Source organism: Mesocricetus auratus, unplaced genomic scaffold, assembly GCF_017639785.1.
Source record: "Mesocricetus auratus isolate SY011 unplaced genomic scaffold, BCM_Maur_2.0 Super-Scaffold_100006, whole genome shotgun sequence".
In the NCBI taxonomy this organism is placed as follows: domain Eukaryota; kingdom Metazoa; phylum Chordata; class Mammalia; order Rodentia; family Cricetidae; genus Mesocricetus; species Mesocricetus auratus.
In genome coordinates this window covers 53,269,636-53,296,272 of record NW_024429190.1, presented here as the reverse complement: position 1 = coordinate 53,296,272, position 26,637 = coordinate 53,269,636, and the positions used below count along the sequence as shown (strand labels likewise).

The following is a 26,637-nucleotide window of genomic DNA, read 5'->3' as shown; positions in this document are numbered from 1 at the left end:
AATTGAGAGAGTTGAGCCCATGAAATGGCTCAGTGTGCAGACATGACTGTTATCCAAGCCTAGAGCCAGAGTTTGATCCCTGGAACCCATGTAAAGGTGGAAGGAGAAACCCCACCTCCACAGAGGTGTTCCCTGACCTCCCTATGAGCTCTGTGGCACATATGGCACATATGTGCCCAAGAACGCACACTGTCTTAGGGTTTCTGTTGCTGTGATGAAACACCATGACCAAAGCAATCTGAGGAGGGAAGGGTTTATTCAGTTTATACCTGCATCATTGAAGGAAGGCAGGACAGGAACTTAAGCAGGGCAGGGAACTGGAGACAGAGCGGATGCAGAGGTCATGGGGATGCTTCACACTGGCTTGCTCATCATGTCTTGCTTAGCCTGCTTTCTTTTTTTGTTGTTGTTGTTGTTGTTGTTTTTTTTTCCGAGACAGGGTTTCTCTGTGGCTTTGGAGGCTGTCCTGGAAATAGCTCTTGTAGACCAGGCTGGCCTCGAACTCACAGAGATCCTCCTGCCTCTGCCTCCCGAGTGCTGGGATTAAAGGCGTGCGCCACCAACGCCCAGCTAGCTTAGCCTGCTTTCTTATAGAACCCAGGGGTGGCACCACCTACTATGGGCTGGGCTTTCCCCCATCAATCATTAAGAAAATGCCCTATAGCCAGATCTAATGGTGGCATTTTCTCAATTGAGGCTCCCTCCTTTCAGATAGTTCTAGCCTGTGTCAAGTTGACATAAAACTAGCCAGCATACACACCATACAAACACATGCAATAATATAGTTTAAAAATGATCTGGGGAGTGCCAGCCTACAATCCTATGGCCAGAGAGTCTGGGAAACAGAAACTTCATTTAGTGGCTGATCGAAGAAGAGGCAGATTCTCTCGGTTAAGTACTGAGCTGAACTCAAGAAAGCCAGTAACTGATGATCAAAGGGATTAAGACTGGGCTGGTTTAACCCCCAGAAACAGCTGACCAGACAAAGGTTAACTCTTGAATCCCAGGCATCAGCCTGGGAAGCCAGCATGGGACTGATCAAGGCCCCCTGAATCTGGGTGTCAGTGAGGAGGCCTAGGGAATCTATTGAGCCTTGGGCAGCAGATCAGTACCCATCCCAAGTATACACACGGACTCCCATAGAACAATGTGAGGTGCACTCTCACCCTGAACTCTTGGGGAAGGGTCTAGGCCCTGCCCTATATGAAATGACAGACTAAGGACACCCCCATGGAGGGCCTCACCCTCCCTGGGGGAATGAGGGGATAAGGGGGGGTTGGGGGGAGGGCACGGGAGGAGGGGAGGGAATGGGAGAGGGACCTGGAACTGACTTGTGAAGCAACCTTGTTTCTTATCTAAATTTAAACTGGAAAATAAAATAATAAAAAATAAATAGATGTTATAATCTCCAGTCCAAAAAAAAAATGAGGGGGAGGGATTGAGACAGGAGGCTTACTAGTCCCATGCCACACGAACTTATATAGTGAGACCATGCCTCAATAAATAAGTTAATTAAATTAAATTAGAGATGGCACTGAGAAGTGATTGCCAGGGGTCTGGATGTCATCCTTAGCACTGTAAAAACTAATAACTTAGGACAGCACAGCATTAGCTCTTTGGTCTGCTGTCCTATCCGGGAGAAATAAAAGTGCAGGGAAGATCTACTTTTCCAATAATGTAACGAATTGATATTTAAACCAGCACTAGAATGCAGGCATTCCCCTCTACGTTGCATTACTCTTCCAGCGGCACCACATTAGCTTTCTCGCCAATTTCTGTCTTCCCTAATTGGATTGCTGGCTGCATGCTTGCCATTTCAGTTGTAAGCCTGCTGTTACTGCTTAGCTTTCTTGAAATCAGTATGCTTTCCATACCCTGCTTTCCACATTCTTCCTCTTGACCTTGGCTGGTATAAACTTGGAAATTTCGTGGGGCTTTATGGGTAGAGGACAGGAGGGAGGGCTCATTAGTTCAGAGGAGTTGTTGCTCTTACGGAGGACCTGGGTTCAGTTCCCAACACTCACATGGTGACTCACACCTCTAGCTTCATGTAATCTGAGACCCTCTTCAGAAACCCTTGGGCACCATGCACACATGGTGTGCAGATATACATGCAGGCAAACACTCAAAAACGTAAAATAAGTAAATCTTCTAAAAGACAAAACAATGGAGAGGTATGCAAGGGTCTTGACCCAACTAACAACAACGTAAAAAGAGCACTTGCTGTGTAATCATTAGACACAATGGTTGTGACTCAAGGAGAGCAGAGACTGGAGAATTGGGGGAATTTTGTTATACCAGCTTGGCAGTGAAAGAGCAAACCCAGGTTCAGGAAGGAAGCCGCTGCCTCAAAAGAATAGGTGGAGAGGTAGAGGAGGATACACAGAGACACATACGTACAAACATTAAAACCCCCAAACCAAGCCAGGTGGTGGTGGTGCACGCCATTAATCCCAGCACTCGAGAGGCAGAGGCAGGCGTATCTCTGTGAGTTCGAGACCAGCCTGGTCTACAAGAGCTAGTTCCAGGACAGCCTCCAAAGCCACAGAGAAACCCCGTCTTGGGGAAAAAAATCCAAAACCAAAATGACAAGTAGACTTTAAGCTGGGTGGGTGGTGGTGGTGCCTCCAATTTTCCGATTAAATGCTCTATAGTTTTTAATCCTAGCACTCAGAAGACTGAGGCAGGCAGTCTCTGAGTTTGAGCCTGGTCTACAGGCAGTGGGGGAGGGGAGTAATGGTCTGCAGAGAAACCCTGTCTCAAAAACAACCAGCCAAACAGAAAACTTTAAATACACTCATTTGTTTGTTTTCGTTGGTGGGGCTTTTTTGTTTGTTTGTTTTTGTTTATTTTAAGATAGGTTCTCCTGTAGCTTGGGCTGACAGTGAACTCTCTTTGTAACTGCAGGTGACCTTGAATTCCTGATCTTCCTGTCACTACCCAAGTTCTGGCACTGACGGATATGTGCCACCACACCTAGTTTATGTAGTGCTAGGGGTTGAACTCGGCTAAATTTATGCTAGGCAGTTTCATGAGGGTTACTACCTGAGCCACATTCCCACCCCTGAAAAACACTCTAAAGCCACTAGAATTACCTTTAAATATAGGCATGTCTCTTGTATAAACATTTCCTAATTCTGTCTTGGAAACAAAACTCTCATCTGTTTTTCTTAATATTTTAATACTTTTTCTAATTATAAAGGCATAAAGATTACTTAAAAATTAGCAAGTTGTATTTCCCACAAAGCAGAAAATGAAACTTAGGATTACTAACTACAATGCAAAAGGGCTCATGTTTTTTGTGTAATTATTCCTAGTTTTTTTCTGTTTCTGTTTTTTTTTTTTTTTTTTTGGTTTTTTTGAGACAGGTTTTCTCTGTGGCTTTGGAGGCTGTCCTGGAACTCGCTCTGTAGACCAGGCTGGCCTCGAACTCACAGAGATCCGCCTGCCTCTGCCTCCCGAGTGCTGGGATTAAAGACGTGCGCCACCAACGCCCGGCTTTTTTTCTGTTTATTGATGTGTATGTTGTATGTACTTTTATAATGTAGTTTATAAGTATGCATTTGAGTGTATGTGTGCATGTGTGTGTTGTATGTACTTTCTTATGTAGTGTGTGTGTGTACATGCACAATGAGGAAGAGGTAGACATGGGCCGTCTCCTGTATGGCGTGACACTCTGTCTGCCTTTATTCTCTGAGATAGAAATTCTCTGAATCTGAAGCTCAGGCCCTTCCTCCTGTCCTATCCCCCAGAGCTGTGTTTACAGATGCTGGGCCTGGCTTCTTTTGTGTGTTCTTGGGATCCAAACTCAGGCCAGTGTCCCCAGTCCTATCCTTAGTCTTTACATTTAATCCTAAATACTAATAGATTTTATTAGAGAAGTCATGGAAACATGAAAATAAAAAATGCCATCCATAATCCTCATTTTCTAGGATTAACTACCATCAGTATTTGGATGAATTTGATTTTTTTCATTTAGGCAATAATATTTTAGGCTTTTTGTTTGTTTTTCATTAAGGATTATATTGGGAGCATTTGCCACTATCATTATGGGATTTTTTTTTTGGTTTTTCAAGACAGGGTTTCTCTGTGGCTTTGGAGGCTGTCCTTGAACTAGCTCTTGTAGACCAGGCTGGCCTTGAACTCACAAAGATCCACTTGCCTCTGCTTCCTGAGTGCTGGGATTAATGGGATCTTAAAAATATGAATGATGAGGCTTTATTAGATTATGAAAAACAAAAGCACTTAAGGGGATTTAAGCAATAGGATTTTATTTGAGAATGCTTTGGGGGATAGGGCTGGAGAGATGGCTCAGTAGTTAGTAGTATTGACTGCTCTTCCAGAGGACCCAGGTTCAATTCCCAGACCCATGCAACAGCTCACAGATGTCTATAACTCTAGTTCCAGGGGACCCGACACCTTCACACAGACATACACACAGGCAAAACACCAATGCACATGAAATTTTAAAAAGTAAATAAAATTTTAAAAAAAGAATCATTGTAAAATGCTTCTATCTTAGTTTTCATTCTTAAAAAAAGCAGTACAAGAAGCAAGAAAAATAAACATTGAACAAATATTTTTTGGTTAAGAGTGAAATAGATTGAAGCAGTTGGATTCTTACAGTTTTTTTGTATTTATAAGACAAAATGCAAAATTGAGTTCAAAACAGTGAAAGTTAGAAAATTTTCTAATTAAAATACACTTTGCTGCTTTAAGGTTTATGTGATAGCTCACATGAAATAAACCATCTTCTTTTACTTATATATTGTTAGTTATTTAACATTGTCCCTCATTATATAATTTTGATTCCACTGGAAAAATCATTGCATGCTACATTTTATAAGTTGCTTATTATGATGATTTTGTCTTAGAGCTTCCTTCTGTCTTAGACACTCTGAGGAGGGATCCACATTCTGTTCACTCCACCTTTAAGTTAGGCCGTTCAAGCTTTTGTGCTGTTGCCACAGTTCATATAATAACATATCTTTTCTTTTTTGAAAACAGATTTGGACTAAGCAACAAATTTGAATCAGAATTCCCTTCTTCATTAACTGGAAAAGTGAGTGTCTCTGTCTCTCTCTCTGTCTGTCTCTCTCTGTCTGCTCTCTCTTTCTTTTGTTCGGGTTTTGAGACAGGGTTTCCCTGTGTAGTCCTGGCTGTCCTGGAACTCTCTCTGTAGCCCAGAGTGGTCTCTAACTCGGAGATCACCTACCTTTGCCTCCCAAACTCTGGGACTAAAGGTGTGCACCACCAGTGCCTGGCTAGTGTGTTTCTTACCAATCTGTCTATATATCTCAAATCAGTTTTCCTTAGAAATTAGAAAAATGTGTGCTGAGATCCATTTATCATCATTCATCATCTCAATTATATTTCTTCTCTTCTTTTAGGTAGCTCCTGAGGAATTTAAAGCCAGCATCAACAGAGTTAACAGCTGTCTTAGGAAGAATCTTCCTGTAAATGTGAGGTGGTTGCTTTGTGGCTGCCTGTGTTGCTGCTGCACATTAGGTTGCAGTATGTGGCCAGTTATTTGCCTCAGTAAAAGAGTAAGTTGAATTGCATCTTTTGATTTACTTTAGAAGTGTGAAACAAGTCTTACTTTTACCTTTTTTTTCTGTTGATTGAACTAATGAAGAATGATATATCTTATTTGGTAAAGCAAGATTAATTAAGTAAATTATCATATAACCAAATGTTAAATAGCTATGTAGAAAATATTCATAATTTTTGTGCTTTAGGAAATTAAGTTCAGAGAAAAATGCTTACTTCCTATGTCTATGTATATTTTAATATGGACTAGAGTGATCCAATGTTCAAGGATGCTGGGTTCATCTCTACCACTTACCTCTGTGTCTTTGGACATAGTTCTTATTTTCTTTAAATCTGGCTGATATGCTGTAAAATGGTAATATTCACCTATGATTTGAGTAGAATTATTGTGAGGATATGATGAATCTTATTATAAAGCTCTTAGTCAAACAGCAAATGGGAAATTCTGTTAGCTTCAATGCTATTTCAAATATACAAGAGAACAATTTAAAGGAGGAAGTATATACTTTGGCTCATGGCTATGTTAGCTCTATTACTTCTCTGTCTGTCCAAGCAAAAATGTCACAGTGACCGAGCAGAGCTACTTGCATTACGGTTGCCAGGCATCAGAGAGGTAAGAAGGGAATTGGAACAAGATGAATGTAGCCCCTGTGAACAGAGCCCTACCCATTCTACTAGGTCCCATCTTTAGACATTTGAAACACCTTCCAAAAGGCCATCATATTAAGAATCCATGAGTGGTTTAATCCATTGATTAGGTTGAGTTCCTTCTTTCAGTGTACAGGATCTCCCAAGCAAGTGCTGCAGCATTGATTCAGCTATACCCACAACTCTCCATTTTCTATTTAAAATTTTATTTTATGTATGTGTTTTGGCTGTATGTATTATATATACCACATGTATCCTCCCATTGCCTATGGAGATTAGAAAAGGGCATCAGATTCCATGTAACTAGAGTTACAGCTACTTTGAGCCTCCATGTGAGTGCTGGGAATTGAACCCTGGTTCTCTGTTAGAGCAGCCAATGTTTCCAGCCACGGAGTCCTCTCTAGTCCCTAACAAATGAGCTTTTGGAAGGATACTTCATATCCAACGCATAATAGAAATTGTCAGTAAGGATTGACTAACATTATTGTTAGTATGAGAGTACCCATGAAGAAAATAAAATGGTTACAGTAAGATAATAGGGAACTCATTTTAATTTTGTACTTTATAGGTTCTTTAAGATGAATATATACTGACTCTGTGATTAGGAGAAAATAATCCAAAGACTTGATTTTCACTTCTTTTAATGAAAATATTCTAAGATGTTGGTTTAGATATGTCAAAATAATGCAAATTAAAAGTTGTTTTCTTAAAGACATTGTCTTACTCTCTAGACTTGAGTGACCTGGCACTAACTATGTAATCAGGTTAGCCTTGAACTAAGAGATCTGCCTGCCTCTACTGCCCAGATGCTCTAGGCCTGTGTGGTCATGCCCAGCACGGCACCCTTGTTTTTGTTGTTTTCAAAAATATATATACTTACACATATGAAATTGAAATAATATTCATCCATGTGTGGTAATTCACATATGAAATCCCAGCACGCAGCCAGGTGAAGGTGGCTCATGATCCTAGCACTGGGGAGGCAGCCTGGTCTACAGAGCAAGTTCCAGAATAGGCTCATTCCAAGATAGGTTCCAAAGCTAAAGAGAAACCCTATCTCAAAAACAGAAAACAAACAAAAATCCCAGCACTCAAGTAGCTAGACAGGAAGATTGTGAATAACATAGTAGTTAAAGACCAGCCTGGAAAACCAGAAGTAGATCTGGGGGTGGGAGAGCCAGTCAATCAAGGTGACATGAATGTTTTTCTATGGAAATATTTCATTTTTGGTGGCAAATAATGGCAAGGAAATGAAAGAAACCACATTTGATTTGTTACTTGATTTCCATGATAAAGTTAGAGGTATACTCTTGAAAATTTTGAGCTAATATATTTTATTGATAGAATGGATATGATACCTTTATAAGAGAATTACTTATGTATTATTTATTATAACATTAGAAATATTTACATTTCTTTAAAAGGTTTTATTATTAGCGTGCTGAGCCTGGGAGGTGCAGGTATAACAGCAAGTGTGTAGAGGTTATAGGAGAACACTGGAGTCAGGTCTTCTCCACCTGGTCATTGAGTGTGTATGGCTGGGCCTTTTTTTGCTGGCCCTACTTTCTTTAAGATGTTTTTTTACCCCCTTGCCAAATTGTCTCTAGGCCGCAAAGAATGTGTCTCTGGTGGCCTTGGAGCCACAGTTGCATTTCTGTCCTCTTAGTTTGGGTCCTCTCACTGCCTTCCACTGTTGAGGCACTGCCATTGTTTGAGTGGCTGCCCAGCTCATTAGGTTGCTTTGGCTGTCATGTGACCCACAGGATTGACGGCCTTTACCTTTTGGATCTAGCCTTTTTGCTTTTGAGATTTTTTTTCCTTTTCCTCCTCCCTCCCTTCCTTTTACTTTTTAAATGAGTAAAACAAGATACTTAAATATGTGGATGGTATATTTAGAAGACAAAGGCAAATACCTTATACTTCGCTATACATTTTGATAAACTTAAGATCCATTTTGACCTGGTTCCATGAGATCCTTTTAAGTTTGAAACATAATTGGTGCCTTTTTTGCTTGGTTTTTTTTTTCAAGGTAAATTGTCTGTTGCTTCAGGAAGTGTGACCTGTTCACAGTCTGTAGTGTTTGGTTCAAGATCCCCATCTATATAAGTGACTGGGTGGAACATTTATTTGATGCATGTAATTTTTTGTTTGGGTTTTGTATTTGGGTAGGGTCTCATGTTGCCTAGGCTGGCTTCAAACACACTGGATAAGGAATGTGTGTGAACCCCTGGTCTGCCTCCTATGTCCTAGGGCTACAGGTACATGGCCTGCTTGATGCATTTAACTTTTATATGGTGTCTAGTGAGCATAAAGAAGTTGCATAAAAGAAGCTATACATTTATCTGCCTTGAGTATAAACTGTTCTGTAACATCATGGATGTATGGAGAGTAGAGCACCTTTGTAAGATGGAGACAGAATATTAGGGATTTCCAACCCTTTGTCATGAACCACTTTGGCAGTCTAAAGAAGACTATAAATACTATCTTAGTGTAATGTTTAATATATTAAATAAATATTAAATATAAATATTTCATTAAGATATTTTTGGCTATATTATATATCAAACAACTAGATATGAAACTGGAAACTATTTTCAAGATTGTTTGAAGTCATCCCAAAATGTCATTCATTGTATGGCAGTGACAACAGGCTAGTAATGTGTAAGCTATGGATGCATTCACTGAAGACCTAGAAAAGGAGGATTTCATAAAAGAAAGGCAAAAGCTACAGTGTACTCCAGGCATAAGCCTCCAAAAAAACATTGACCAAATGGATGTCATCTCTTGACTGATAAGATCTTTTTTTTACTGTGGACCCCTGGACAGACTGGATGCCCTTCATAACAAGACTCAAGGGGAAGTGTATCATGAATAATTAAAAACCCAGAGACATATATTGGGGTTCAAGCTGAAGATCAGAAAAGCAAAGCAGCCAGCCACTAGAGCGTTCTTATCTCTACCAAGGCTGGGTGATCCTGTCCCCAGCATGACTGAAAACTGAATACAGACTGACACCCTGAGCTCCTGTCTTATATTCCTCTCTAGTGCTGAGATTAAAGGTGTGTACTATCACTGCCTGATCTCTACAGCTGTGGCTAGCTTTGCATTCTGATCTTCAGGCAAGCTTTATTAGATCATAAACAAAATATCACCACAGAGAAGAATCCAACCAAGTTACAACCCCTTACACCAGTCATCCATTCCCCAGTAAATTGAGTCTCAAATCTTGGAGTTTGCTGGGGAAATGATAGGGTTAAAACTAATGCTAGGGAAATACAAATAAGAGTGCTTATAGGTGAGATATGAGACAGCTAAAGTAACCAAATAAGAGGAAGCACAGGGTCCTGAGAAAGACAGTCCTGGTCCCAGGAGTTCCATTGGCTTCTGTGGATCCCCTTCCTGAAGAGCATAGTAAGGTACCATTGCACTTTGCCTAGCAAGCTCAGCTGTGAAGTGATTACACTTTTATATGTGGCCTTGGATCTGATGCATCTAATTGTAACACTGAATTGTGGGTAAGGATAAAGTCTCTGAAAGCTTCCACCTATTCCAGTAAAGTAACCACCCACAGCGTAGGTAAGATGGTAGACTAAGACTATAGACCTAGGGACCCCAGGGGTGGGGCTTATCCTTTTGTCTTGGCTTACTCTAAAAATAGATTTTTCTTGTTCTAAAACAAAACCCCACTAAACAACCCAAGAAACCCAAAACGCTTTAAAACAAATTTATCAAGTTGTTCTTTATTAATGTATACAAATAAGAAAGCAGATCCAAGGTAATGTGGTCTGATGGAAGAATCTGATTCTGCAAGCAATCAAAGCACCATTCCTATTCGATCACTCTGGTTAGATGCATATACTCATAGCCAAAGGAGGTACAGTACCTTTCAACTAGAGGTTAGAAATCAAGATGGATTTTTATTCCTGTCGGCTTTGTGGACTCCATCAGTTCTAACTAGGTATTCCTTATGAAAAAACCTTGAGGGGGCCAGTTGTGGTGGTGTATGCCTTTAATCTAGCACTTGGGAGGCAGAGGCAGGTGGATCTCTGTGAGTTTAAGGCCAGCTTGGTTTACCAAGTGAATTCTAGGACAGCCAGGGCTGCATCAAGAAACCCTGTCTTGAAAAAAGTAAAACCTTGAGGGGGTAAGAGTGTAGCTCAGTTCAGTCCCCAGCACCACCACATTCAAAGTGCTAAATAAGCATTCTTCCACTAAACTATGTCTTAGCTCTTTCATTTTACTTTAAATAAATAAACAAGCGAATAAATTGAGCCAGCCTTGTGTAGTTCAAATAGTGCAGGTTGGGCTTGAACTTCCATTTCAATCCTCGTCTTTGCCTCCTAAGTGCTGGGATTGTAGATGTGTACCACCAAACCTGGCTTTGTTTTACTTTATAAGACTAGTTTGGGCATTTATTTATTGGGTTTTTCTATTACTGTGAAGAGATATTGTAAGCAAGGCAACTCCTGGGAAAGAAAGCATTTCATGGGGAGTTTGCCTAGAGTTTCAGCCTTGCTTACGGTCTTGGTCCATTGACATCATGGCAGGCAGCATGGTGACTGGCAGGCATAGAGCTAGAGAAGTAGCTGAGAGCTGTGTTCTGAACTGCAAGCAGAGAAGAGAGGGAGAGAAAGACAAACTGAGTGCTTGCTATGCGAACACACATTAGAATCCTTAGAACATGTATTGCCTGGAGCTGATTCCCCCTCCCCCTCCCCGTCTGTCTACATATACCTGTGTAGGCCACAAGTCTAAGGTAATGCCTTCTTTACCTGTGCCCCCCCCCCCCAGGTTTCTCTGTAACAGCCCTGGCTGTCATAGAACTCCCTCTGTAGAAGAGGCTGGCCTTGAACTCACAGAGATCTATCTGCCTTCTGAGTGCTGGTATATAAAGGTGTGTACCACCACTGCCCAGCTTATTTTCTTAAGACATGGCCTCTCACTGGAATTTACTGGTTTGGCTTAGCTAGCTAGTCAGTAAGATCCAGGGGGCCTCCTGTTTCCACCTCCCTAGCACTGCGGTTACAGGCACGAGACTTGTCAGTCACATTTTATGTGGGTCCTGGGAATCTGAATCCAGGTCTTATGCTCACACAGCCAGCTCTTTAACAACTGAGGCATTTCCCCAGCCCTCAGATTCATACACACCTGTAAGGTCCCAGTAATACTACTGAGCATTTAAGAATCAACATTTACAATATTGACTGTGTCTCAGATGTGTAGAACATGATATTGTTGATGTGGTATTTGTAGAAAGATATGGTCTCTTTCTTGTGCCTAGTTGTCTGTTAACCAGTAAATTATTACTATCAGATGTTGTATTTTACTATCCTAGGATATCCTCATGATGTTTTTTTATAGATTGCTATTCTCTTCTGAAATCCTGTTTTCATTGAATATATTAATCATTCTTTTAGAGTGAGTTGGTCAAGGCAGGTAACCTAGTTAGTAGCCTAGGTAACTCTTATGTAATAGTTAACATTTCTGTCTTTACATATTCATCGCGCTGTCCTGTGTGGGAAACCACATGAGATTGATAGATAGCACTGTATTATAACCTTGGTTTTAGATCGCAGTAACTCTGTTCTCTAGTGGAGCTTTAAGGTTCTTGTCCGAAAAAATTCCGTTTTTGTATGTAAAATGAAAGTAGTCCAGACTGCGGAAATTTTGCTGGAGGGAAGCCTAGCATGGTCAGCCCTGACCAGCTCCACATGTGGGCTGCTTCCATTCTTGCTGCGCTGTTCTTATCATCATCGTCAGCAGGGGTTTAGTCTTCAGTTTTTCTCGCTGTCAGTTCTAAGTTCTGATTCTTTTTGTAATTACATAATTTTTTTAAAATCTGTAAATATTTCACTCACAAAGTTTTTCTAATTTTCTGCAGTTCCATGAAATTTAATTTTAGTTTTAAAACATCCTATCACATAATTTTCTCAAATATCAGTTTCCTTTATAATTTTGTGCAGAATTTTTCGTATGTGCTTATGTACTCTTTTCTGGAAAAAGTCCAAAACATTCATCATTCATAAAGTACCAGTATAACCTTAAAGATTAAGATTCACTTGCTAACCTGATGAATTGTGCATTGCTGAGCTCCTTTAACGTTCCCACTGAGCACTGCAGGAAGAGAGGGTTTTAGTTGGGCAAATGTTCCCAGTTGTTGAGGTCTCTCTGCCATCAGACCTCCCCTGTAACGAACAGCAACATGTCCTAATGCTGGTCAGGGCTTCTTGCAACATCCACACTTTGAAAGTCAGTCTTGATAGGCAGGTTTTAAGAGGTGTATTTACATGCAGGAAGGAAATTTGTTTAAAGTTTCTTTTGAGCAATCGGTTCATATTTTTGCTTATCTTGGCAAATTGCAGGTTTTGTATTCATAATGATACTGAGATATACTTAATTTTTAACCCACCACTGGAATGTGAGATTTAACATTAATCTAGGACAAACAGAAGTGATTCACATAATTGTCTCTTAAGTTGAATTCATTCTAAATTACAGTTTCCTTCTAATCACCTCAAAACCCATATTGTTTCATTTATTTCTACGATTTTCATTTGTATGAATGCCAAAGAATGGATCTTTATTTCAAAAACACACAAAGATTAAAAATAAAATTATGAATGCATTAGAGGCATTATTCTACTTAAATTTTAATTGAGGGATTACAGACTTAACAGTTTGAATTTTGAGATATTTTAAATAAGAAATTGAACATTTGAGATTTGCCTTGATATTGTTTAATACAAATCCAGTTCAAAAAAATTTTAATTGCAGTTTAAGTTGTTGAACATTTGTAAATGGTTTTCAATAATTGATTGTGATAATGGTGGTAACAAATTCAAGATATTATAACTCATTGGCCTATAAGACTCATGTTTAGTGGCACATAATGTGAATTTGTGTATGGGATTATACTTTATCCCTTAGGAAAACAGAATATTTAGTGGCAATAACACAAAGGCCTTAGTTAAGTAAATCAAATTTAAATTTTGAGGAAGTCTAAATTTTATATTTTAGTAGTTAAGATTTTGATGGTTTATGTTTTACTATTTTACGGTTACTTTAAATTATTTCTCAATTCTTCTTTAGAAGTTATAACTGTATGCCATATTTACTATTGTTGATTAATTATCCTTTTAGCCATTTTCTGAATTTGCATATTCTGACTCTTCCATGATTCTATCAAAAATTTTGTGCTAAAGATAATAAAAATAAACCTAAATGCTTAGTTAAGTTTGTACTGCCTGTTGAGTAATTAAAATATTTTTGAATTTTAATCACTCTAATATAACCAAGAAACTATGTTAGAACTAACCTATGGTGAGAAAAATATAACTGTAAAGGTGTTGTAATGAAAAAAGTTAATATTATGTTTAAAAAACTGTCATTCATAATGAGCTTTGATGAGGAAGGTTGGCGGGGTCTAGATGCTGGGAGCTGCCGTTTTAACCCAGGTTCACTGCGTGATAGCATCTCATAAAGCCTTGCTTTTCTTAACGTGGTGTAAGTCAGTGGTCTTGGTTCTTCAAGACTCTTATATGATAAAAGTAGGTTTCTTGTTGACAGCCTAGGCAGAAGGACCAAGGACTCATTGGTAATGCACCACTAACCTGTCTCTCCACTCCAGCGTGAGTACTGAAAAGGGTTAAGGCCGCTGTAGGGACTTGTACTGAAGCCTGCCTGCCCTTTCTCCTGTTCTTTCAGCTAAACAGAAGATTTCTAGTTCCCATGACTGTCAATCTGGTGTTTTTCTCAAGAACTAAATTCTTTTAAGGAAGATAATATGACTTATTATTAGACAGTGGCCTAGAAGGATAATATTTTGTTGGTATCCCATGTTTGATATGTATATATTTTTTCTGATCCTATTAACTTAAAATATTTTGAATTTGCAAGGCAGTATAATCCCTTCAAATTAAATGACAGGTATTTATATGATTAGATTTGCTTGTCCGGTTAATAGATACTAGGTTTGTCTGTGTTGAATTTTAATATCTCATTAGAATCTGACAACCCTGTGGACATAAACTCTTAACTTTTATTTCTAGATGACTGTAATTAAAATGTTCTTTCTTTCCACTGAAGTTTAAAAGCTTTGAAATAGCTTTTATAATGCCAAAATGTCATATTTCCCCCACTATCTGCCAAATTGGTATTGTACTTTATCTTGAAAATATATTTTGATTTTGTTAACTAAAAATAATTGCATAGTATTAAACATCCTCTATGGTTAAACCTTTTTTTTCTTCCATTTAATTTGATCTTTTGTTGTTACTAACAAATAATTTGTGGCACAGTTTCTTTCTTTACTTTTTTTTTTTTTAAATCATTGCTAGAATCACTTACTTGTCACCTTAGTGTGCTAGAAATGTTCTACTCAAATCAAGGGTTCCTTTCTGGTTTTGTGTGTTCTCACCTGCTCCTTGCTGTAAATCATTGAGATGTCAAGTGCGGTGATTAATTAAGCTGCACGTGCAAGTGCCTTTTTTTTCACCTGTCAAGCAGGAGAGACGTCTTCCAGCAAGATTAGATGGTGCTAATTCACAGCTTTACTTCAGACTTCAACAGTGTAGAAATATTGAATATTCAGATGATCATACAGAGTATGGCATAACAAACTTTGCTTTAGAATTCTTCATATTATGGGATACAATTATACCCAACCCTGTCATTAAACTCCTAATTAGAGGCAAAGAGTAAATTCGAAGTTCCTACATAAATATTTTAGAATTTTAGGTTCATACTTTGTAATTATCTTTACACAAATATTGGTATTTGATTTAAGATAAAAGTAAATATTTTTAAATTGGTAAATGCCATGTGTATGTGTGAATTTGTATGTATATATGTATGAATAATAATGAGATGTTCTCACTGTATAGCATAGCTTATAAATTCTGATAACTTGATATGGTTAAAAAACTTTTCTTTGAATAATAAATAATTTCAGAATGTAGTGTTAAGTTTTTAGGAACTACTTCTATATATAAGAAGTTTTACTATAAAACAACAGACTTCAAAAGCTACTTCTCCCTACCCTATTTCTTTCATTTTCCCCATCTTCTTTTAAACCATCAGTAAAAGCAAAACCTCAAATTGTATAGTAATCTTAATCTATTATTAAAAGGTCCTAGAAAGGAAGATTACAAGGTGGATTCAGGTTTTGAAACGGTTTTACCATTGGTTTAGCAGCGGGTGGGCAGGCAGATGCCTGCTCATAGTAGAACCTATTGCCATTTTTCACCATTGATAGAGTAGCCTTTCAGAGTCAATGAGCTCTGTCAATGTGAGCTTGTCAAGGCTACAACTTCATAGACCTGAGAGGCGGTTTGAGAGGTCAGCCCTTTTCAGGTTCGCTGTGATGCAAATGAACTTTAATGCTTAAACAACTATTGGAATTTTTATGTCTGCTCCTTGTTCTTTTTTCTTCACAAAGTCATTGACGAGACATTCAGTGCTTTTTAAATTGGAAGTTGCATTGTGCTAAAGACCTAGTACAGATTTACGGAGGGCTGAAAGCAGTTAGATCATGTTCTTTTCATGGTGCGATTAGAATCAAATCGATTTCCCTACAGCCTTCAGCATTCAGATGGCAATTTTAACAAAGCTTGGGGGCTAGACAAGGGACAAAACGACTGAACTGAATGTTAATTACACTCTGCAGCCTTATTTTCTTTTGATTTGGGGCTGACTGGCAACTAAATTAACAAAAAGTGTGACCATAACTGCTGCCCTATTTTCATTTAAAAGGAGAGCTGCCTCTAAAAGGCTATCTTACAAAGAAACAAGTGAGGGCTCCTGATCATTGCTAACAAGGGCACTTTTTCTTTAAAATTCTTGCCAAAAAGACTGTTCAAAAATTGTAATAAATTAGTCATTGACGTATTATTGCCAGAAAATAGTTGATTTCTTGATTTTGTGACATAAAATTGGAAAATATAAGCACTTGTGGTAATTTGTTGCTAGCTATGAATTATAATTGGTGCCTATGAGACTTCAGTGTCTTTATAGTAGCTCAACATGCTGAGATGTAATGGTGGAACTGGATTACAGTAGCTACTTTAAATGAATAAATCCTAACATTTTTATGTAACAGACTTCAAAACCAGCTTGTTCCTACCAGTTTTCCCCATCACTCAATGCTGCTTGCCATTCAAGTTTTCATGTGATTATCAGGACTTATTTACAGTTGTGCCACATTTAATGTTGGTAGATGCCTTCTTCCTTCTCAAGAAAGCTGCAGCTGCATCAGGTTGCAGTTCATCTCTTAGCAGTGCTGTCACTTCTGCACCTGCAGAGTTAGTCTCATCCTGACACCTGGCTCCATGCATTAGCTTCTTTATTCACACTCCCAAGCAAGAGCGGTCCATGCTGCTTAGTCTGTGCAGCAACTTAGGAAAGCCCTGGAACAGTACCCTTGGATTAAGAATCGAAGTTTACTCTCAGATACCACATTTATGCTGCTTTAAATAAAAATTTGGCTGTTTGAAAACTGCAGTGACCAATGAACTGATTTTCTCTACCATCCTAAAACTAGATGGATTTTTATAACTCATTTTCTCCCTTTATTAACCTTCAGTTAGTAGTTTTTTTTATTTACCTAAAGGCCATTTGTATTTTGTTAACTAATATTTAAATTATTATTGTTTTAAAAATAGAGATTTAGGAATGTTCATTACTATTTAAATACTGAAAAATATTTCCAAAAAGAAGTGGGGATTTAAGTTTAAATTTAAGCAAATGAAATGGCATTTGCTTTTTAGACAACTAGTTTTAAACGAAAGTCTAGCAAGTTGAAAATACTTTAAAAATATAAGCATAAATATTTAAAACAAAATCAATGTTTCTTTACAAACTACTGTCTCTGATGAGGGTGCTTCTTAGTGCTGGACTGTGGAGAGTACAGACCACTCTTGTCTTGTCATCATTTTATACTTCTTCCCTTTTCACACAAAAAGCAGCTGCAAAACAGCTTTTCTAAAACCAGTCAAGAGTAAACTTTCCCCTCATTTGTCTTCCAGACACGAAGATCGATTGAGAAGTTATTAGAATGGGAAAACAATAGGTTATACCACAAGGTGAGTACTGCAGGGAGCAGCTTCGTACTGTTGGGCTCTGAATTGCACAGTATGGAAACAGATGCTTTTGTTGGCTGAAAATATGAAAGGTGGACGAATGGGTGAGCCTTGTGCCCAGGAAAACGGAGCTCATTTCTCTTCTTTTGCTCTCCTTCGTGTCTAGCTGTGCTTGCACTGGAGACTGAGCAAAAGGAAATGTGAAACGAACAACATGATGGAATATGTAAGTTAAAGGGCTGTTTTGTGAGTTTCTCTATTAAATGATCATTTATTTTGTTTCTGATCTTATTCTTTCCATGATTATTAATCAGCAAAGGTGTCAGGAGCTTAATCTCATGAGTGCAAGGATTTTCTACGGTTCACAGATGCCTGGGTTTCATTGCAAGACTGATTTATAAAGTTATGAATGACTTGAAAACAAGGCTTCACTGTGTTCTGAAAAATAATAAATTAATTGCCAAGATAAAATGGCCTGAACATGTGTTGATGGAGTGTGAAATTTTAGATGCTGTATAAAGAATAACCACAACCTTGGTTACGCAGCACGTCAGATATGGCGTTTTTATATAATGCTAATCAAGTTTTCAAGTATGGAAGAGAGCCTTTCAGCCAAGCCATTGGAGCCTGAGAAGCCTGTATAGCCTCTGGCTGCCTGTGTACCTCATGGCTTTTCCAAAGTCTTACTAGATTACTGCTTTGTACAGTTATCTTAGACATAAACAGATATTGGCCAACCTATTTTGTCCCTTAAAATATGGCTGACTTTGCTTATACATATATAAATGTGTTATGCACACAATCATTTCAGAAATGTAGTTTATTGATGCCCTGATTTATTTGAATAGTTAGTTGTTCTTTTGAAAAGTTCAGAATACTTTAAGAAACTTTGAATTTATTAATTCTTCATTGAGCTTGAGTGTTTTACTTTCAAGCATGGGAAGGTTATTAGATTAAGAGAAAAAGATTTAAGAAAGGAAGTAATTGTTGAAACTAAAGCCAGTCTTTGTGAAGGACCTGATGTTATATTTCTGAGGAATTTTTACTCTTCTTTGAAACAGTATAACCCTCATTGTGTATATGTATAAAAGATTGGTTAAAAGTGTTTAAATAGTTGGAAATGATCAGAAAACCATTTCCTGATTCTTTCATTGTCTGACAGCCAAATCTCCTCCTCCTCCTCCTCCTCCTCCTCCTCCTCCTCCTCCTCCTCCTCCTCCTCCTCCTCCTCCTCCTCCTCCTCCTCCTCCTCCTCCTCCTCCTCCTCCTCCTCCTTCTTCTTCTTTTTTTTTTTTTTTTTTTGGCTTTTCGAGACAGGGTTTCTCTGTGGCTTTGGAGGCTGTCCTGGAACTCGCTTGGTAGCCCAGGCTGGTCTCGAACTCACAGAGATCCGCCTGCCTCTGCCTCCCGAGTGCTGGGATTAAAGGCGTGCGCCACCAACGCCCGGCTACTTTTTCTTCTTGAACATCAAAGATATTTTATGTATTCTCTCCCCTACCCCAAGCTCTCTCTGTTCACAAACTAAATAATTTAGGTTTTATCTTTACAATCACATGCTAAATTTCTTAATAACTGTAGAAAGGCAACAGCTGAGAGGCCCTTTTGAGGTTCACATGGACAGGTACCAGTCATTTCATCATTGTAAGAGCTCTAGTGCCTGTTAGGAGAGCAGGACAGCTATTGGGATATTTCAAGGGTTTCATGAAATAATGGTTTGCTATTATACATGTATAAACCACAACACCAAACTTAAACCTGAAGCCTTAATTACTTTTTGCATGTTTCTAAATTTATTTCAGAAAGGAAAAAATGACACTTAATAACAAACTGTTTATAACCCAGCGGTAGAGCGTGTGCCTATGGCACAAGGGGTTGAATCTGTTGCATTGAGAAAAGGAAAATGTAAATTATGTGATTTCCAAGTGGAGCTCCATGAAAAACATTCATTCATACAGCATATGAACTGGATTTTTCTTTTATCTCTAAGAAATTCTTTCATTACAATTAAATTAGTAGCTTTTAAAAACATTCTAAACTGCACACTTCATGAAAATTTTTAATTTACCTTGAATTTTTACATAAACACTTTAAAATGAATTGTATTTCACATGACCATAGAAAGTATACAAAAAGTACTTTTAAAATTGACCTTTAAAGTGATTTCTAGATATTCTTAAAGTATGCATATTTGTAGTAGTTGAAAACAAGAATAAACAGAGCTTCAGAGGACTAAAAGCATTTGAGACCATAGTCACACAGAGAGAGCCTAGTAAGAAGAAAATGCCTCCTTATTTAATGAATTTGAGCCTTTCTGCTGTGCATATGCCTTTGATACACAACCTCTGATTGTTTAAGCAAAGTACTTCTCTTTCATTATATTTTGACTGTTAGAGGTAATCTAGAAAAAACACTAATGCAAAACTATTTTTTTTGTTGTTGTTGTCATTCATGTATAAAGTATGTGTGGGGTTTGTGAAGGAAAACGTTTGCAGGCCATTGTTCTTTCAAAACTAAGGCAGAGTCAGATAGTCAGAAATAGTCATGTTGGGCTAGAGAAGAGAGTTGGCTCATCAATTCTGAGCACTTGTTACACTTGCAGAGGATGCAGGTTAATTCTTAGGGTCTCCATGTCTGCTCATAACTGTCTGGAACTCCTGTCTCAGAGGATCTGACATTCTCCTCTAACCAGGCATACACATGGTACATATTTATATATACACAAATAGTACATGTCAACATAACACATATGTATTAAAAAATAATAAAAAATAAGAAATAGCCACTGTTTTACACTTTGCATATACACTTTAAAATGGTGTGCTCACCTCTGGGGCCTGAAATTTAAAAACACTCAAGTGGAAGATGTGTTTGAATACCTAAATATTTATTCAATGTGAACTTGTAAGTCATTTAAATATTTAATCATTAACCTTTAGAACTACAAAGAACCTTTTTATCTAGTCCAACCATTTATTTATAGGTAGAGAACATGAGAAACAAGGAAATTGAGCACAAAGAAGCTAGGTGGAGAAAAAGTACTCTTTGAAAAGATGTATTTTTATTTATATATATGACTGTTTTGCCTGAATGTATGTCTGTGCACCATTTTTGTGCCTGGTGTCCTCAAAGGTCAGAAGAAGGCATTGGATCCCCTGAAGCTGGAGTTGTGAGCCAGCATGTGGGTGCTGGGGAATGAATCCAGGTCTTCTGCAAAAATAGTCAGTGCTCTTAACCACTGAGCTCACTTTTCAGTCCTGCATTCTTTTAACATATATTTTATTTATGCTTGGACAATTTCAAATATGTGTAGAATGTATTTTGTGCCGGCACCACTCTTCCTCCGTATCTTAACTTCTATCCCCCACTTCCTCTGGAGCCCTTCTTCTCAACACAACCCCTCTTACACTCCATGTTTATCTTTCTCTTTAAAAATAACCTGCTGAGTTTAGGGTTGTCAGTATGTGCATTGGTACAGGATTATTTACTGGATCATGGGCAACTTACCAATGCCTACACCCCTGAAGAAAATGATTCTGCCTCACCCAGCAGCTAGGAATTGCCAATAGCTTCTTAGTTAAGGGGTGAGGTTGCATGAGCCCTTCCCCCATCTACCCAAAATCTTGGGCAAGGTAACCCCAAGTTCATGAGTGTCAGTTCAAGAGTGCAATGTGCATGCTGTGTCCAGAAGAAGGGTTTCCTGGTACCCTTTTACTCAGACTCTTACATTCTTTCCTCCCCACTTCCTTAATGTTATCTGAACCTTGTTGAGGGATGAGAAATAGAGATGGATACTTTGACTAGGGCTGCACACTCAACAAGTACTTAGCCTCAGTGAGAACGTACTCCACTAGGAAGCTAGTGAGGCCTATGTAAACAACAGGTCAGGAGAGTGGCATGGGCGACCCCTAAGGCTTCCTACAGGGTAACTAGAAAGCAACGGGAGTGTTTGTGAACCAAGAATGGAAGGAAGTACTTTCTGAGGCAAATCAAAAAGCCAGTAGAACTTAAGAATGAAAATGAAAGTTCCTGGCCTAGATGTTAGCCAAACTCATGATCAGAACCTCCCATGTCAAGACACAGTTTCTGAGAAAAACACTTTCCCAACTTAAGAAATTATTCACATCAAATAAATTTCTAACAATAAAAATGCTTTACTGTATCTATTTGTCAAAGGTATTTTTATAACGTTGACTTTTTTATTCACATAATTTTTTAAAAGATTTTTTTTGCTTTTGTGTTATGTGTATGAGTATTTTGCCTGCATGTGTGTCTCTGCTCCAAGTGTCTGCCTGGTGCCCAGAGACTACAGAACAGGGTGTTGGGAACCCTGGAACCAGAGAGGAGCTTGAGCTGCTGCAGTAGTGCTAGGAACTGAACTCAGATCCCAGCAACAAGTGTTTTCACTGCTGAGCCATCTCTCCAGCTCCCCCAAATGATATTTTGACCTGTATCTATTCTATCCAGAATTGGCACATGGGAAAGATTTAATATAACCCACTGTAGTTCAAGTTCAGAATAAAAAGTAGCTGTAGTTAGCTTGCATGTTCATGTTATAACATTTTGAGTTTCGTTTGGCTTACTATTAAAAGTACCTTTGGAACAATTTTAACTAGTTTTACTAATCCAGGAAGAAAAGGGCTTGGGAAAAAGGAATAGCTGGGTTAGAGGTGCACATCTGTATTGTACCTTTCCAGAGGCTAAGGTCTCCAGAGGACTGCTAGTTTCAGAGCAGGCATTCCTAATAAATCAGTACCCAGAACTAAAAGCAGGAAACCTGGGAAAGAGGCAGAGAGAGAATGAATGTGATAACATGGGAGAGAGCAAGTGCATGAAAGCGGATCAGGGTAGCTCCTGACTGTGACTCCAGCACTTAGTAGAAATTGGGTAGAAGAGGAGTAGGAGAATGGATGAGAGAGTTCAAGGCCAGCCTGAATTATATAGTGAATTCCAATTGATCCTGAAAACCCGTCTTCAAAAAGATAGGGGGGGAGGGAGGAAGGAAATATCCATAGAGCTCATACACCCTGCTGTAGTAAATATATAAGCAACTCTAGAACACAGAGAAGACCTATGGGATTAGGTTGATTAAAGAGAAGAATTATTAATACAAATAATGACTAACTATATAAAATATACAGTAGAAAATATCCAAAAGTTTTGAAATTTAGTCTTTTTTTTTTTTTTTTTGGAGACAGTGTCTCACTGTGTAGCCCTGATTGTCCCAGAACTGGTTATGTTGACCAGACTGACCTTGAACTCAGGAGATCAGCCTCCCAAATTCTGGGGTTTATGCCATGTCCAGTTCTTCTCTCTTTTAAAAAAATATTTTGGGGTGTGTGTGTTTAGGACATGTGTGAGTGGGTATTTACAACACAGGAGGGTGTTAGAGTTTCTAGAGCTGGAGTTAAAGGTAGTTATGAGCTACCTGACATGGGTGCTGGGATCTGAACTTGGGTCCTCTAGAAGAGTAACAAGTGGCGTCGTCTCCTAAGCCTCCTCCATAGTCAGCCTGCTTTGTCTGCCTTTGTAGTTCACGACTTCACAGGTGTGACATCATTCATCTTCTGTTTTATTTACATTTACTTACTTTGTATCTGTGTGAGTGTATGTAGGGGAGGCGGGACAGGGCACATGCTACAGTGCATGTGTGGGCCTCAGAGGATACCCAGAAGGAGTTCTCTCCTTTCTCCATGGGAGTTCCTGGGCTTGAACTGAGGTCATCAGACTCGGAGGCAGGCGTCTTCCCTACAAAGTCATTGTGCCTGTCTGGTCCAGATCATTAGTTTTCTTGTCTGTCAATGAGGACAATAATAACTTTGCCTAGGTTGTTGGGCTTACGTAGAACCATACACTGAAACCCCTGTGTTCAGTTCTCAGTACTTATTCTTTGAGGCATGCATGTATATACATGATGCTCCGTATATCAAGTGGAACACCTATGTTACCTACCTCTAATTACCATCTTGGACTTTGGTAGACAGATTCGGGGGTGGGGGTTGGGGGGGTGACACCAGCCTTAGCTTAGGCTTGCTCTTAACTAATTCTTTTAACTTAAATTAACCATATCTTTTAATATATGTTCTTTTACATGGCTCTGTTACCTTTACTCTGTATTCTCCATACTGTTTCCTCTGTCTGGCAACTCTGCCTTCTTCCTAGTGTTGTTCTCCCCCTCCCCCTCTCCCCTTCCCCCCCTTCACCTCTCCCTTCTCTCTCTCCTCTCCCTGCAGAAGTCCCACCTATCTCTTCTCTCTTGCTATTGGCTGTTTAGCTTTAATTACACCAGTCACAGCAATGGATCTTCACAGTATACACACATCCCACAACAGACTTCATTATTTTGCTCACTTATTTTCATAGAACTGAAGGATATTTCACACTTGATAAAGGTCCAGAAATAAAAAGAAAATTCAGTGATGAGGTTGGGGGTTATCAGATAAATGTCTGTTTTAAAAATGATAAAATTAGGGTAGATGTAGTGGCACCTGCTTTTAATCCTATCACTTGGGAAACAGAGACAGATATTTCTATGATTTAAAGGCCAACCTGGTCTACATAGAGGTTTCCTGGTCAACCAGAGTCACATAGTAAGACCTGTCTTTAAAAAGGGCTTAATTAAAGTTTTGAAATGTATGTGGATTTTCAGAATAAAATGTTGTGTTCTGTTGGCATATACTAACTGTACTTACTGAGCTTCGCTATGACACCTTATATATTAATGCATTTTGTTTGCACGCACCCCTCCATTGCCCTCTCTTGTCCTTGTCCTGCTCTCCCTCGGACCCCTTCCTGCTTGCTCTTCCCAGTGAGCCCCCTTCTGCTCTTACATCTTAATTGTTTTTTTTGTTGTTGTTGTTTGTTTGTTTTTCAAAACAGGGTTTCTCTGTATAGTCCCGACTGTCCTGAAACTAACTTTGCAGACCAGGCTGGCCTCGAACTCACAGAGATCCACCTGCCTCTGCCAAGTGCTGGAATTAAAGATGTGCACCACCATTGCTCAGCAAATTAAAAAAACAAACAAACAAAAAAAAAAAAACAAGAGCAGCAGAATATGACTGTTTTAAGGTTAAGAAAACTATGTGCTTTGCTTATAACCCCTTTCTTCTCCTTTTACAGGTCATCCTCATAGAATTTTTACCAAAGACACCGATTTTTCGACCAGATTAGCATTTGCTTTATTTATAGAGACTTTCCAAGTGTGTTGTCTTTCCAATGGTGCCTTGCTTGGTGCTCTCCTGCTGGTGACATGATGCTGGTTCTACAGAATCGGGTGGTGTTTTTGTTCGTTTTGTTTTTAAATAACCGCATGTTCTATGTGTGCATATTTGTCAAACTTTGCAAGTTATTTCATACAGATGTTTAATACTTAAGTTATTGTGCTCTTTTCTGTTATGTATTCTGATTTTCAAGGATTACTTTTTGTATTCTGAAAAAAAAATACATTTGAACTTAGCATAAAAATGGCCAGCCTTTGTTATTTTGTCAACAAGGGTCACACAGTCCTTTGTCAGTTCCTTAACATAGAAAAACATACTTGGTGTCTTTTCTGATATGCTTTTGTACTGATTTTTTTTTTTTTTTTTTAGAATTTGCCACAGTAGTTATTTGAAAACAGTAAGCTTTCTCACATAGCTTTTTGGGTCTGCACTGACCTTTCTCAAACAATTCCTGATGCTCTGTCTCACCAGAAGCACTGTAGCTTTATGAAGAACTAGCAATGGTTTTGAAAATATCTCTGTCTTCAAAAGTGGTGATTTTCCTGGACCAGGCATATTGAATGATGTGTATGCAGCAGCGGTTGCTGGAGCTCAGTGAGCTCACTGCAGCACAGCATGTCTTGGGGTTCCAGTCAACAGGCAGTAAGGCACCTGAACTCGATTATGTTTATTGCTCAGCATATCTTACATACAGACGTAGAGAATTACCCCCTCTAAAATTAAAAGTAAGATATGTTCCCAGTCAAACGTGGAATGGATGTGTTTCTGAATAGTTTGGAAAGAAAACAAAGAGTTAAAAAATCATCTGATATAACACTGGTATATTGTTAGAGTAGATGCTAAGAAATGGAGGGCATGTTTTAATTTTCAGTCTACCCATTCACTTTCAATCCAGTTATGTATTTTTTTATTGAAAATTGGATATTTACATTCAGATCAGATTAGCTTATTACTTTTAAATATACACATTCATGTATGTTTTTCTGTTTGGTTGTACATATCTCACACTATAGATTTCTGAAAGGCCTATGTATAGACTTTGTTTTTTTTTTATAAGTCTAACACGCTTTAATGTGTGTCAAGAACTTGTTCCATATAGTTGTGGTATCGAGCAATAATGTGAATTACATTTGAAATGATATAAACTATGTTTAATAATTTGTATTAAGAATTGGTACCACTACCTTCCCCCTCCCTGTATTAAAACTTTTAAATACCAATTTCGTTAATTTATATACCTGTATTTTAAAAAAGTGTTTCTTTGTACTTCTCTAAAGTACTATGCTTCTATATAAATTTTAATAGCTAAATGCTGGTGTCTCATATTCTATATGGGACTTTAGAAATTGTCTTTAAAACTTTGATATAAGATTGTGTCCCAGTGTCTCTATCTCTACCTCCTTCCCCTCCCCTAACCCTCCCCTCTCCTCCCCTCCCCCTGAAATTTAACTTGAATCCATAGAAAACTTTTCTGTGAAACACTCAGAATACAAAGGATTTAAATGGTTTACACTTTTATTTAGCCTTTGTCTAGACAGCGTAGGTAGGTATGTCCTACCACCATAATTACTGCGTTTCAGAGTAATGCTATTCCAAACTCCAATGTTCCTCTATGTTTCAGTGTGAAATGGTTATATATTCGCACAGTGCTGAATTATCCTCAGGCTTCAGAAAGAGCAGCAAGCCATGATGACCATGCAGACTATGCAACAGTGTTCCCTGTACACAGCTGTCAATCTGTAGAATGTTACAGCTATGAAGAAACTGTGGCCTAGTTTAAGAGGCCATTTGTCTTCTATTGTTGGTCAATTGCAGCTTCAGAATTATAGTGTTGTAAGAATATTTGCACAATTAACATTAAGTATAGGATTTTAAAAGCTTTTGTAGCTGTAATTAGATACGTGTTCCCTGCTGAAAAAGTCCCTAGAAATATGCACTCCCATATTTCAGATGTACACAGAAAAGAACCATGGTGCATTATATGTGCATTACCATAAGCTAATCACACCTCGAGCATTTAGAGTTTCCATTAATGACTTACAGTATTATTTCTTAAATCATATATTTAAGTGCCCATGTACTGGAGATTGTATGTCTGAGGCACCCTTGTTAATGAGCATCAGTCCAAGGAAGGGTGTTGCTCAGCT

The 26,637-nt window shown here is 38.5% G+C and overlaps 1 protein-coding gene across 1 annotated transcript in view; it reads left to right on the top strand.

The window, feature by feature from the left end:
* Window positions 1-25,710, top strand: part of Chic2 (cysteine rich hydrophobic domain 2) — a 35,903-nt gene extending 10,193 nt beyond the window's left edge. Inside the window, exons 2-6 of the mRNA XM_005080780.4 lie at window positions 5,008-5,062; window positions 5,391-5,546; window positions 17,220-17,276; window positions 17,440-17,499; window positions 24,390-25,710. Coding sequence (XP_005080837.2) covers window positions 5,008-5,062; window positions 5,391-5,546; window positions 17,220-17,276; window positions 17,440-17,499; window positions 24,390-24,440 — 379 coding nt within the window. The 3' untranslated portion in view covers window positions 24,441-25,710. The remainder of the gene's footprint in view (window positions 1-5,007; window positions 5,063-5,390; window positions 5,547-17,219; window positions 17,277-17,439; window positions 17,500-24,389) is intronic.
* Window positions 25,711-26,637: the final 927 nt, after the last annotated feature.